This window comes from Marmota marmota, unplaced genomic scaffold (assembly GCF_001458135.2).
Source record: "Marmota marmota marmota unplaced genomic scaffold, marMar, whole genome shotgun sequence".
NCBI lineage: Eukaryota > Metazoa > Chordata > Mammalia > Rodentia > Sciuridae > Marmota > Marmota marmota.
In genome coordinates, this window is record NW_026000057.1 from 9,297,760 (window position 1) to 9,310,444 (window position 12,685).

At 49.3% G+C, this 12,685-nt stretch overlaps 1 protein-coding gene across 2 annotated transcripts in view; it reads left to right on the forward strand.

The window, feature by feature from the left end:
- Positions 1-12,685, forward strand: part of Fhip1a (FHF complex subunit HOOK interacting protein 1A) — a 242,735-nt gene that overhangs the window by 220,685 nt on the left and 9,365 nt on the right. For both annotated transcript variants that reach the window (XM_015484474.2, XM_048813517.1), the window contains 3 exons: positions 1-520; positions 6,852-7,030; positions 7,362-7,500. The exon at positions 1-520 is cut by the window's left edge and continues 551 nt beyond it. In XM_015484474.2, the coding sequence (XP_015339960.1) occupies positions 1-520; positions 6,852-7,030; positions 7,362-7,500 (838 nt within the window). The remainder of the gene's footprint in view (positions 521-6,851; positions 7,031-7,361; positions 7,501-12,685) is intronic.

A 12,685-nucleotide genomic window follows, 5' to 3' on the forward strand; every position in this document is an offset into this window, starting at 1 on the left:
AACAACGGCCCCCTGCCCGGCCCCCAGCCCGATGCGGAGGAGGAAGAGCAGAGGGACAGGGCTGACCCCCTGCCTGACGCGTCCAAGGAGCCAGAGCAAGAGAGCGAGCCTCAAGTCGCCCCGGAGTCGGACTCGGGGGCAGCAGCCCCGGGCCCCGAGGCCGAGCACAGCCCCGACCCGGCCGGGGTCAGCCCCGGGAGCGAGGATTTCATGGCCCAGTATGACCAGATCATCAGGGAGCTGGACTCGGGCCCCGAGAGCCTGATGGACCAGCCTGATGGAGCCCCGCCCGACCCCTTGCTTCTCTCAAAGGGGCATGAAGGAAGGGGCGAGGAGGGCCAAGGAGAAAAGGGGGAGGAGGAGGAAGAGCCGGAGAAGGACCTCGAGGAGGACGAGGAGGACTTCGACTCTTTCATGGCGGAAGCTCCTTCCGAGCCTGTGCGCTCCCCATTTGGGTTGAGAGAGGAGACGGCCTGTGCCAGGCCCCAAGCCGTGAGGACTCAGAGCACCCCGTTCACAGGTGACCAACTTAAATTGCTTTGTGGGTTCAGCTTTTGAGAATCCGTGTGCATTTTGGAACAGGAAAGTGAGGTAGGTGAAGGTGAGCAGCGTTATCCATCTACCTAACAGGAGTGAAAATATTGTTGTAAAGAGCAATATCGTAGTTTTGTTTTGTCATTCTTAGAACGATTGTCTTGTTCATTTAGCAAGTTAGGGGTTAACTTTTACTTCCTTTGATGAGTCTGTGATAAAGTAATAGGACTGACTAAGCTACAGGGGAATCCAGCCTTAGTATTCAGTAAACCAGTTCCTTTAGTCTAATATATAGTTCTCCTTGGCATTTGTTTATAGGTGTCTTTTCAAAACTTACCCTCGCCCACTGGAGTGTTTGTTCTGCTCTGTCCCCAGCATGCAGAAGGTGCCAGAACATTTCTGAGTGACAGAAGCTGTGCACACACATCAGAGGTCATGGGAAGTGGGTTGTACCTTTGGGAGTCCATTCAGATACTGCAGGTCTTCACCCTAAGATAAGGAGAGCAGACCCGTAGGCACTCGTCGCTCATCTGCAGGGTGATACGCTGCCAGCAACTGGCAGACATCACATGCCAGGCAAAAGGGACAGGATGGGAAGCAGATGAGTGCATGGGGTGAGGAATTAGGATAGAAAATGTCACTAATTATTAGGCAATAAAATCTGAACTTGCAAATGGTGGTGCCAAGGGAATTTCTACAGGTGAGAAGGGTCCATTATACTCAGGGAGGCTGGAGTGGGACCCCAAATGTTGTTTGGTAGCAGGGAGTGGTGCTGGAAGAAGATAGTGTCACAGAGCAGTGGCCTTGGAATCAGGCCTGTGGGTGGGTCCTGGCTGTAGCCTCTTACCAGCCCTGTGGCCTTGGCATTCCCCTGAGACCTGGCTCCCTGGGCCCTCCCTTTGGCCCTGTGAAGACTGGCTGCATTCCTGGGGTGGGGAGCTTTATTACTGTGCCTGAAGGTGGCCCCCGAAGTCTCAGCTGATGCTTTTCCTTCCCAGGCAGTGGGGAGGCATGGGGGGGGCGGGGCAGGGGGCTGTGCTTCACCTACTCCAGGGTCCCCTGAGATGGATGACAGCAGCAGATTGCCCTCTGGTCCAGCCAAGTAGGCTTAATGCAATTTTAAGGGGCTCTTCTTCTCTCCTCCCCCAATATTTATTCATCTGTTTACTGATGCCTGAAGGTTTATTTAAACAAGGAGAAAGCTTCTAATTCCACAATTATAAGGCTGGAGGTTCTAGCTGAGATAACATTTCAGTGTGAACAAGTTTTAGTTAAAATTCAATCAGTCAATCATAAGTAAAAAGGATTAGATCATCTCAGGTTTCCCAGCTGATAAGAGGAAGGGAGGGAGCCAGAGATCTCAGCTTAAGGGAAAGGACAGAAGTTAAGCTTCCACCTCCCATTCTCACTGGAGGCCTGTCCCATCCACTCTCGCCCACCAAGAAATCCCAGCCTCGTCCTGTGGTCTTTTCATGGGACGTCAGGGTCCCCCTTGGTTCTAAATGCTGTTCTTTAGAATGCCAGCATTCCCCAGCTCCCAGAGCATCATCCCTGGGAGATGCTTAAGCAAAGCCCAGCTTAGGAGAGAAAGCTAATGCAACACTTGTTAAATTTGTCAGCACTTTACATATGATGCACCTGAGAACTGAGAAAACATGGTGTTTTTCACATCTAGGTCAATATAACTAAAACTGCCTTTTTCTCCTTCGGACGCAGCTTCAGAAAACACTCCCCCTTTTCTCCATATGAGAGCTTTGTTTTCAAACTTCCAAATGTGTTCTCCAGGGAGTCCCAATTTCCACTGAAATGAATTCACTTCCCAACAAAGCTACAGCATTCCATTTATCTAATTTTATTTGTTCATGTATTCAGCAGTCTTCTGTTGATACCATAATATTTGTCAGGTTCTATAAACTTAGGAGCTATGGACACAAAATGGAAAAAATCCAGTCTTTGAGAGGAGAGCTGGGGAAGGCCTGTGCTCTCCTAGTGAGGAATGCACTTGGTTGTCCTCTGAGGGGGCCAGTGGGAGGGCTTCCCCAGGAGGGGCTGCAGAGTGAGGGACGCCCAGCTGAAACAGATGAGGAAATGAGGGGTGGAGAGGAGCCTGTGTGACAGCAGGGGTCCGAGGGGCAGGGAAGTGGGAGAGGCAGCCTGGGGGTCTTTGCGCCAAGCTGAAGAGGGGAACTGGTGCCCTGCACCGAGAAGCCCTTGAAGTGTTGAAGCCAGGAAGGGCCGTGAGGATCAAGCCAGCCTGGCAGGTGTGTGGAGAGAGCCGTAGGGTGGGGACAGATTTGTGCCAGGAAGAACAGTGAAAGACTGTATCCTTGTGTCAGAGTTCAGGAGTCACCACTGCTGTGACCTGGCAACTGTTTCTAGGAACATTTCCAAGGCTGTAGCCACACTTGGGCACCAAGAGGTGTCTACACGGATGTTCACCGCAGCATTGTTTACAATCGAAAAAGCCTGAAGCAACCCTGATGCCCATCAGCAGAGGATTGGCTTATTGACGCGACTCCCTTAGCCATCAAATAGTCGGTGGCCCTGAGAAGAATGAGACAGCTGTGTGCGTGCTGGTCCCGTGGTCCCCAGGACATGTCCTTAGTGGGAAAGCAAGTTCCTGACAGCGCACAGAGTGCTGCCACTGGTTTGAAAAACATGCTGGAAGAGGGAGGGGGACACACTGTCCACCTGGGAGGCGAGAGCGTGCTGGTGAAGAGCGCTGGCCGCAGATGAGTTAAAACTCTGGTTCCATTGTTTACTAACTGAGTGCACTCAGCATTCTGCATTATCTTTATATGGAATAAATAATAAATATGCTTCCTAGGGTGGTTGTATTAAGTGCCTGGGAACACTGGCTGGCACACAGGGGGTACCTAATAAATGTTTTCAATAATTTAGCTATTATTATCTTGTTATATACATAAAACATTTCTGGAAGGATATACTAAAATCTGTTAACAGGGCACAGGGACAGGGGTTTCCTCCATGAAGGTGGCCTTTTTTTTTTTTTTAATACCCTTATACCATTGTATATAGATGTAATGATCACTTTAAAGATCATTTTAATCTCTATTAAAATAGAAAATTTGTTGCTAGAATTCAGACAAGAAATGATGAAACTCTGACCTAAGGCAGAGCTGGCACCGTGTGGTGTGTGTGTGTGTGTGTGTGTGTATGTGTGTGTGTATGTGTGTGTGTAGGTCTACGTTCAGATGTTTCCAAGCTAGAATTTGCAGAGCTGAGAATAGAGCTAATGGCAGCTCTGTTCTTTGATTTGGGAAATGCAGAAGGAGCAGGATCGATGGAGGCACGGGGTGAGGATACTTGAGGGAAGAGAACTGAATGACAGGGATAGGCAATGGAAATTGTCTTAGTCATTCTGACAAATTAAATATTTTATGGTGGTTTGTTAACTGTTACTGTGATAAAATACCTGAGACAATCAACTAATAAGAAGGAAAGGTTTATTTTGGCTCACAGTTTTTGAGGTTTCAGTCCATAGTTGCTTGGCCCCATTGCTTTTTGGACTTTTGGGAAGGCAGCACATTATGGCAAGGAGCTCACTGGGGAGGAAACTGCTTGCCTCATGGTGACTGGGAGGAGGGCCAAGGTCCCCATTTCCCCTTCAAGGGCATGTTCCAGTGACCTGACTTCCTCCCTCTAAGGTGAGCCTCCTAATGGCTCCACCTCCCAGTAGTGTCACAGTCTGGGGACCAGGCCTTTAACACCGGAGCCTTTGTGGAGCCTTTGTGGGATGTTCAGGAGCCAGACTCTGGGAGGCGGGAGCTTATCTGTCCTCCTAGGAGAACAGGGAAAGCAGCAGCCGCTCCCTCCCCCACGCACACCTGTGGCTTTCCGAGATGTGGCTCTGTCTGCTGATCTCAGCTGACGACCAGTTTCCCCGGGCAACTGCTTTTTGCTAAGCAGTTAAAAAAAAAAAGTGCTAGAAACTAAGAATAAAGTAGGATTTGACAGGGCCCATGGGGTCTGTGCTTTGCCGTCCCTCAGGCATTGCATTGCCTCTGCTGTCCATGAGTGGACCTCAGTGTCAGTGGTGGGTTGTGTGGCCATCCTCTGGCCTTGCCCAAATCTGCCACTCAGATGAGATACTGTTCCAGACTTACTCTCCCCGTTTGTGGGGTTCAAGCTGTATCTCCCCAACTTGTAGTAGTGATGGTCTAGATGGTCTCCCCTGGTCACTGGCGGTCAGCAGTTTTCATGTCTGTATGGTGGCTGGATGAGGACATGGGCAGTCTGGGATCAGTCATGAGATCACAGTGGGGACATGTTTACAGAAGACTCTTCCCACCTAAGTAGGTCCTCATTGACTCGTTTTTGCACCACCTGGACAGAGACAGACATGGAGCCAGAGACTGCAGGGGGCAGGCAAAATGGGTGGGGAGACATGGTCCAGAGTTGGGGGTTGAGGGCAGCAGCCTCCCCCTGGAGATCCACCCGCAAAGCCAAAATTGGGCTGGCATGCCTTCCGAGAAGCCCCCGCTGACGTTTCTGTGGTTCTTGATGGGAAGGTCACTGGTAGCCTTCACACTGGGTGCCAGGGGGCTCCTGCGCTGGGCAGACCGCCAGGTTGTGATGTGTAGGCTTCTCCAGGGGCTCTTCCACCCCCTGGCCCATCTACTCCCTCTGCCACGGAAAGTGGCTGAGGAGTCTGCCCCCGTCCCAGGGATGGAGAAGAGAGGCTGCTTGGCAGGACACGTGCGAGGAAGGCACCTCCTCTGGCTTTTGAGACTCTCTTGAGAGACTGTGGACATTTCTCCAGACAGGAGTATGTAGTCACCCGTCATTCCCCTGTAGAGTCTCTCCCCTGTCCCCCTCCCCTCCCTTCCCCCTTCCCTTCTGTGCTGAAGATTAATCCCAGGGAGGCTCTACCACCAAGTTACATCCCCAGCCCTTTTACTTTTTATTTCAAGATATGGAAAATCTCCCTAAATTGCCCAGGCTGGTCCCAGACTTGCAAGCCTCCTGGCCCAGCCTCCAGAGTCGCTGCGATTACAGAGGTGCGCCACGGTGCCTGGCCTGGTATTCCCGTCTCTTAGGGCTGACCTTGTTCCCTTGCCAAGGGTTTTGCTCTCATACCCTACCAGGGCTTCCAAGTGAAGCATCTTGTGATGAAGAGTGTTTTTGTTCAATTTGCATTAATGGTGGTGAAGTCTTCATAAGGCGTGTTTATTTATCAAGGGGCGTGTGCTTTGGCTGTAAATATGCCACGGCTTTGTGGCATCATCAATAGCTCCACTGGGGGAAATACAAAAGTCTCATTGATTTTGCTTAATGGAACATTTTTATGGTAAAAATTTAAAACATGCTTATGTAATTTTTATTAATGCCAGGCTTATTTATTTATTCCTTGTTTTCCCTGGGCCTTCAGTGAATTCAGACATAAAGCATATTAATTTTTTAGTGACCCAAAGAAACAGGAGCTCTTTTTTTGCCACATTTTTTTTTTTTTTTAATGAGCTGCTTTTGTAGTCGTGTGGATTTTCTTTTGTAAGATCTGTGACCCACCAGACCCTCTCTCAGGACTGAGTGCCTTCTTTTCCTCATCTGAGAGTTGGGAGTGGCTTCTGTGTTGCCAGGGCTACTCCTGTCACAGCCCCAGGCCTTTGTTCACCCCTTTTCTCCTGTTGTTTGACATTGCGACAGCTGATGAAGCAGAATCTCTCGACGAAGCAGAATCTCTCAGGGTGCGGGTTCAGGGCACCCCAGGCCTGTTCAGCACTGTTGTGTGGTGGGCATTATTTCACGTGCATTTGCTGTTCTCAACAACCAAGGGTTCCTGTTGTCTTGTAGAGCCGGGCCTCGTGCATCTAGCCAAGCAGTCTACACCCAGCCACGCCCCCAGCCCCCCACAAAGGCTTCTTGTTTCCAGAGCTTTAAATGGGCTCTGATGTTTGCGTGACACCCTGCGGTCCACGCACAGCCACCTGAGACGATGAATGTCACGTTTTGAGCACTGGCAGCGCGAGAATACAGAAGCAGCATGGGAAAGCTTATTTTAATTTTTTGACAATGAAATTTTTCATCTGATTTTGTTTCAAGGCCCTTGATAATTTTCAAAATATAAAATGGAGTCAGAAAGACGAGTTCTATGCATAGTTTTCTGTCTTCTTGTGGTTGTGGTTTGTCTTCTGTTTGGATCTTAAGGGAGGAAAAGGCCCGGATATGTTGACCCATCTGGATTTGCACCTGGTGGTCCATGGTGGTCTGGGGCTGTGGTTCCAGTGGTGCCCCCATTGTGAAGGGCCACGTCCCCAGGTGCCAGCCAGCCCTGAAGCCTTGTGTTCCTCCCACAGGCCCATTCATCAGCGTGGTCCTGTCAAAGCTGGAGAACATGCTGGAGAACTCTCTGCATGTTAATTTGCTGCTTATTGGGATCATCACGCAGTTAGCCAGCTACCCGCAGCCGCTCCTGCGTTCCTTCCTGCTCAACACCAACATGGTCTTCCAGCCGAGCGTGCGCTCTCTCTATCAGGTATGTCTGTGCCCTCACATTTTCTGGATGCTGATCTGTGGGCTTCTTTTCTCACAATCTTGTCATTATTCAAAAATCCCACTGTCCTGTTTCATTTGCTTTCCTTCCCTGTTCGGTTATGCTAGCTGTGTAGATTAGTCCAGACAAACTGCAGAGCTTCATTTAGTTTGATATTTTGAGGGTGCCCTAACAAGAACACCCAGGCAGTTAAAAATGAGCAAATGCCTAATATCATAATAGTTCCCATAATGAGAGCTGTACCTGAAAGACGTATGGATAACCGAGAGTGGATCCACTGTGGGGCATTTAGCATCGTTAATGTGTTTGACAGGTCCTTGCATCTGTGAAAAACAAGATTGAACAGTTTGCCTCGGTGGAGAGAGACTTCCCAGGCCTCCTCATCCAGGCCCAGCAGTACCTGCTCTTCCGGGTGGACATGTCTGATGTGACCCCTGCCGCACTAACCAAAGGTCAGCCAGCCCTCTCTACCGCCTCCTCCTCAAACTGCCCCTCCAGCTGCCTGCATGCTAGTTTGTGCTCACGGGAGCTGCTCCGGCCCCAGGGCCCTAGGAGCTTCTGAAGGTGTTTTTGTTTTGATGTCACAGGAAAGAACCTCCTCTTAGTGTTCTTAAACCTAAAGGAGGTCTGCTGGCCCTGGCTGTGCCCTGCTGGGGTCTGGCTGGGCACTCCTTTTCCTGTCAGGGCAGTGCAGGGAAGGGCTGATGTGCAGGGTTGTCAGGCCCCAGCAGGTCACATAGCAGCTGCGGGCCACAAAGAGGCACGGTGTGCATTCCCAGGGCCGTTTTTTGGCTAGCCCTGTCCTGAGGAGGGCGTCTGTTCTCTTTATTGTGTTTTCAGAGGCTCTTGAGCTAAAAATATAAATGTGATTGATTTAGGATTCTGGAAGGTGAAAACTATTCATTTCAATTGGGAGAAGTAAAAGTCTCTGCTCAGCCTAAGATTCTTTTTTTTTTAGGCACTGGGGATTCAACTCAGGGGCACTGTACCACTGAATCACACCCCAGTCCTATTTTGAATTTTATTTAGAGACAGGGTCACACTGAGTTGCTTAGGTCTCCCTTTTGCTGAGGCTGGCTTTGAATCCTCCTGCCTCAGCCTCCCAAGCCGCTGGGATTACAGGTGTGCGCTGAGATTCTGGACAGTACCTTTTTATCAGCTCTGGCAGAGGGGTGTGTGGGGGGGTGCGGGGGAGGGGGCCTGACAGAGCAGGAAGCCTCTGAGTGGTATGTTGGTGCTGCAGAGGAGGGCTGAGAAGGGTACTGCTGGCCAGCCAGGCCTGGGAGCACCTGGCTTTGCCTGATTTAAGCTCTGGGGTGACAAATTTGTGACTGTTGCCATCTTCTGAACTGTGATGCAGGCCCCGGGGAGCACAGTAGGAGAGGCCTAGTGTTGCCCTGGCCTTTCCCCTCTACCTGTGGACAAGCCAGGCTTTCTTTGGCAGGGAACTAGAGAGAGGAAGGCCCTTCCTCCTGGGCTAAAGGCAGCTGATCAGAGAAAAGATTGAGAATGAGAGGCTGAAATTTAATTCAGGGCAAGTTTTAAATTTTTAAAAGAAGCTGAAAAAGAACCCAGAACTCTGTATCACTGTCAGATCCTGCCTCTGTGTAGCTACTTGATCTTGGTCACTTTGCCTCATGGGGCCCATATCCCTGGACCTCTTTGTCTGTCTGGGTGCTGGGATGGAACCTGGGGCCTCCAGCATGCCACATGTGCTCTGCCAGCCCCTCCCTCGACTTTCAAATAAAGAATTTGTTCTCTCCCTGCCAGAACCCTGCTGGTGATGAGCCCTTAGGGGACTGCGAGGTGCCACTGGCAGAACGAGGGGCCAGGCTTTGAGCTGTTGGGCTTAGAGAAGAGCAGGCAGGCCCTTCAGGGAGGGAAGGGAGACCTCAGAGCTTGGTGGGAGTATGAACTTGAAGCCCTTGTGTCCTCTCTTCGACACGTGGATGTCAGTCTGCTAGCCGTGCTCCTCCCGAGCAGGCAGCTAGCTTGGTGACTCACCTCGTGGGAGACGTCAGTCAGCACTGTGTGTAACAGACCGCCACCAGAACTCAGTGCTTACAATGGCCGCTTGTGATTGTGTACGTGTGCATGTGTACCTGGTGTGCTGCTGACCCGGGCCCAGTGCAGCTGGTTTTGCCTGGACCCACTTAGGACGCTCTCGGTGGGTGGCTGGATGATGGGGTGGTGCAGGTTAGCCCAGGCTGGTCAGTGGGTTCCACGAGTGAGAGCAGGGGTGTGGATAATCTCCTGGGGCTCAGGCTCACACAGGTCAAGTCTGCTGCTCTCTGCTGGCTGCAGCAAGTCTCTGGATTCCCAGATTCAAGAATGGAGCGAAAGCCCCTTCTTGATGGGAAGAGCTAGAAAGAACTGTGGTCTTTCCTGCAGTCCACTAGACAGAAGGTGGCTCCAGGCCCCTTACATTGTCTCTTTACCCAAGCTCAGTCTTCGTTTGTATTTGACAGTTTGTCAAGTGCTTTCCCAGGCAGTCAATTTTTATTGCCAGACAGCCCTGTGCCATGGGCACGAAAGGTCCCCTTAGCTCCATTTCCATGTGCAGAAGCCAGATCTAAGGCCTGGGCAGTCAGCCCGGATAATGGAGCTCAAGTGCTTGAGACTGTCCTGCTCGGTTCATGAAGCCAGGTGCACACACAGCCTGACCTATGATGGGGTGTGGGGTGGGGGGCAGGTGGGCGTCACTCACACCTGGGCTTTTTCCCTGTAGTATGCTGTTTTTAAGTCTTCTTTTTTTAAAATTCTAATTTGTCATATATGACACAGAATGCATTGAAGTTCATATTATACATATAGAGCACAATTTTTCATATCTCGATTGTACACAAAGTATATTCACACCATTCGTGTATTCATACATGGAAGGGTAATGAAGTCTGTCTCATTCCACCATCTTTTCTAGCCCTATCCCCCTCCCTTCTCCCACCCCTTTTTCCTATCTAGAGTTCGTCTGATCCTCCCATGTCCCCCCCAACTCCATTATGAGTCAGCCTCCTTACATCAGAGAAAACATTCAGCATTTGGTTTTTTGGGATTGGCTAACTTCACTTAGCATTATATTCTCCAACTCCATCCCTTTACCTGCAAATGCCATGATTTTATTCTCTTTTAATGCTGAATAATATTCAATTTTCTTTATCCATTCATCTACTGAAGGGCATCTAGGTTGGCTCCACAGTTTAGCTATTGTGAATTGAGCTGCTATAAACATTGATGTGGCTTTGTCCCTGTCGTATGTTGTTTTTAAGTCTTTTGGGTATACACCAAAGAGTGGGATGGCTGGGTCATATGGTGGTTCCTTTCCTGGTTTTCCAAGGAATCTCCATGCTGCTTTCCATATGGGCTGCACCAGTTTGCAGTCCCACCAGCCATGTATGAGTGTGCCTTTTCCCACATCCTCACCAACACTTATTGTTGTTTGTCTTCATAATGGCTGCCATTCTGACTGGAGTGAGATGAAATCTTAGAGTAGTTTTGATTTGCATTTCTCTAATTGCTAGAGATGATGAGCATTTTTTCATACGTTTGTTGATTGATTGTATGTCCTCTTCTGAGAAGTGTCTGTTCACTTCCTTGGCCCATTTATTGATTGGGTTATTTGTGTTTTTTTTGTGTGTGTGTGTTTATCTTTTTGAGTTCTTTAAATATCCTAGAGATTAGTGCTCTATCTGATGTATGAGAGGTAAAGATTTACTCTCAAAATGTAGGCTCTCTATTCACCACACTGATTGTTTCTTTTGCTGAGAAGAGGCTTTTTAGTTTGAATCCATCCCATTTATAGATTCTTGATTTTAATTCTTGTGCTATAGGAATCTTATTAAGGAAGTTGAATCCTAATCCGACATGATGGTCTACTTTTTCTTCTATTAGGCACAGTGTCTCTGGTTTAATTCCTAGGTCCTTGATCCTCTTTGAGTTGAGTTTTGTGCATGGTGAGAGACAGGGGTTTAATTTCATTTTGATGCATATTGATTTCCAGTTTTCCCAGCACCATTTGTTGAAGAGGCTGTCTTTTCTCCAGTGTGTATTTTTGCCTTTGTCTAATATACAATAACTGTAATTATGTGGGTTAGTCTCTGTGTCCTCTGTTCTGTACCACTAGTCTACAGGTCTATTTAGATGCCAATGCCATGCTGTTTTTGTTACTGTTGCTCTGTAGGATAGTTTAAGGTCTGGTATAGTGATGTCACCTGCTTAACTCTTCCTGATAAGGATTGCTTTAGGTATTCTGGGTCTCTTATTTTTCCAGATGAATGTCATGACTACTTTTTCTATTTCTGAGGAATGTCATTGAGATTTTGATTGGAATTGCATTAAATCTATATAATGCTTTTGGTAGTATGGTCATTTTGACAATATAAATTCTGCCTATCCAAGAGCAAGGTAGATCTTTCTATCTTCTAAGTTCTTCTTTCTTTCTTTAACGTTCTATAGTTTTCGTCGAAGAGGTCTTTCACTTCTTTAGTTAGGTTGATTCCCAAGTATTTTATTTTTTTTTAGGCTATTGTAAATTTTTTAAATAACTTTTTTTTATACCTTCTCTCCCCCTTCAAATCTGTGAAAAACCACAGTGTCAGTTTCTTCTCTTTCCTTGTTTATTTTTATGTGGTGCTGAGGATGGAACCCAATGCCTCATCTGTGCTAGGCGAGCGCTCTCCCACTGAGCCACAACCCAGCCCCGACTTCTTTTTATATGAAGTTTTTGAGATTAGTTCCCTCACTTCTTTCAGGTTAGCAAAGTGACACTCTCAGAGTGAGATGGTTTCCTGTCCCTTCTAAAAAGCCGATTTCTGTAGCACTTCCTGGGGCATGATCACCTGCAAATGAGTCGAATCTGGGAGTCCTGTTCCCACGGGGACACAGAGCACCTTCCAGTTAGAATCTGGGGAAGGGTCCCCAGGGTCTGTGCCAGGGCCTCTGCCTGGCACCACTGTCCCCAGCTGCACGGGTGACGGTTCCCTCCTAACTCCTGAGACACTCCCGTCTTGGTCTTGAGCACCTTCTGTGGCGGCTTTTCAGACTCGCATTTCAGGCCACGTTTCAAAACCACTTCTGTCCTGACCGCCCTGCCCACCTGCCCTCCCTGTCTCTGCCTCAGGGGCTGGGCTGGCTTGTCAGGCTTCGTACTAGGGCTGTAACTCAGGCCCTGCACCAAGCTGCCTTCATGTCACCTGGGTCCCCTGCGCCTCCTGGCAGCTCCTCACTTCCTCTTGCAGCAGCAGGAACAGGACGCTGTGCAGAGCAGGCCGCCTCCGTGGCCGGCTGCCTTGGTGCAGTCTTGGGAAGGATGGTCTGGGAGGCGCAGCCACTCTCCAGGCACTTCTCTCCCCCCTCAAATCTGTGAACAACCACAATGTCGGTTTCTTCTCTTTCCTTGTACATCACGCCTTTAACTGAGCCCTTACTCTAGAAGGGAAGGCGGGCAGGTAGGTGACGTCCCATTTATAGAGAAGGAGAGGGAGACATTTCGGGATGAGCTGGTTGCCAGGAAGGGTTGGCCACTCGGGTCTGATTGCCTTTGACTCCGGAGCTCGCTGGTGCTTCATGACACACTGAAAAGCCAACACGGGGTGGTGAGCCTGCCTGGGTCTGCCCCAGCTGCTGGTGTCCTTGTTAAGG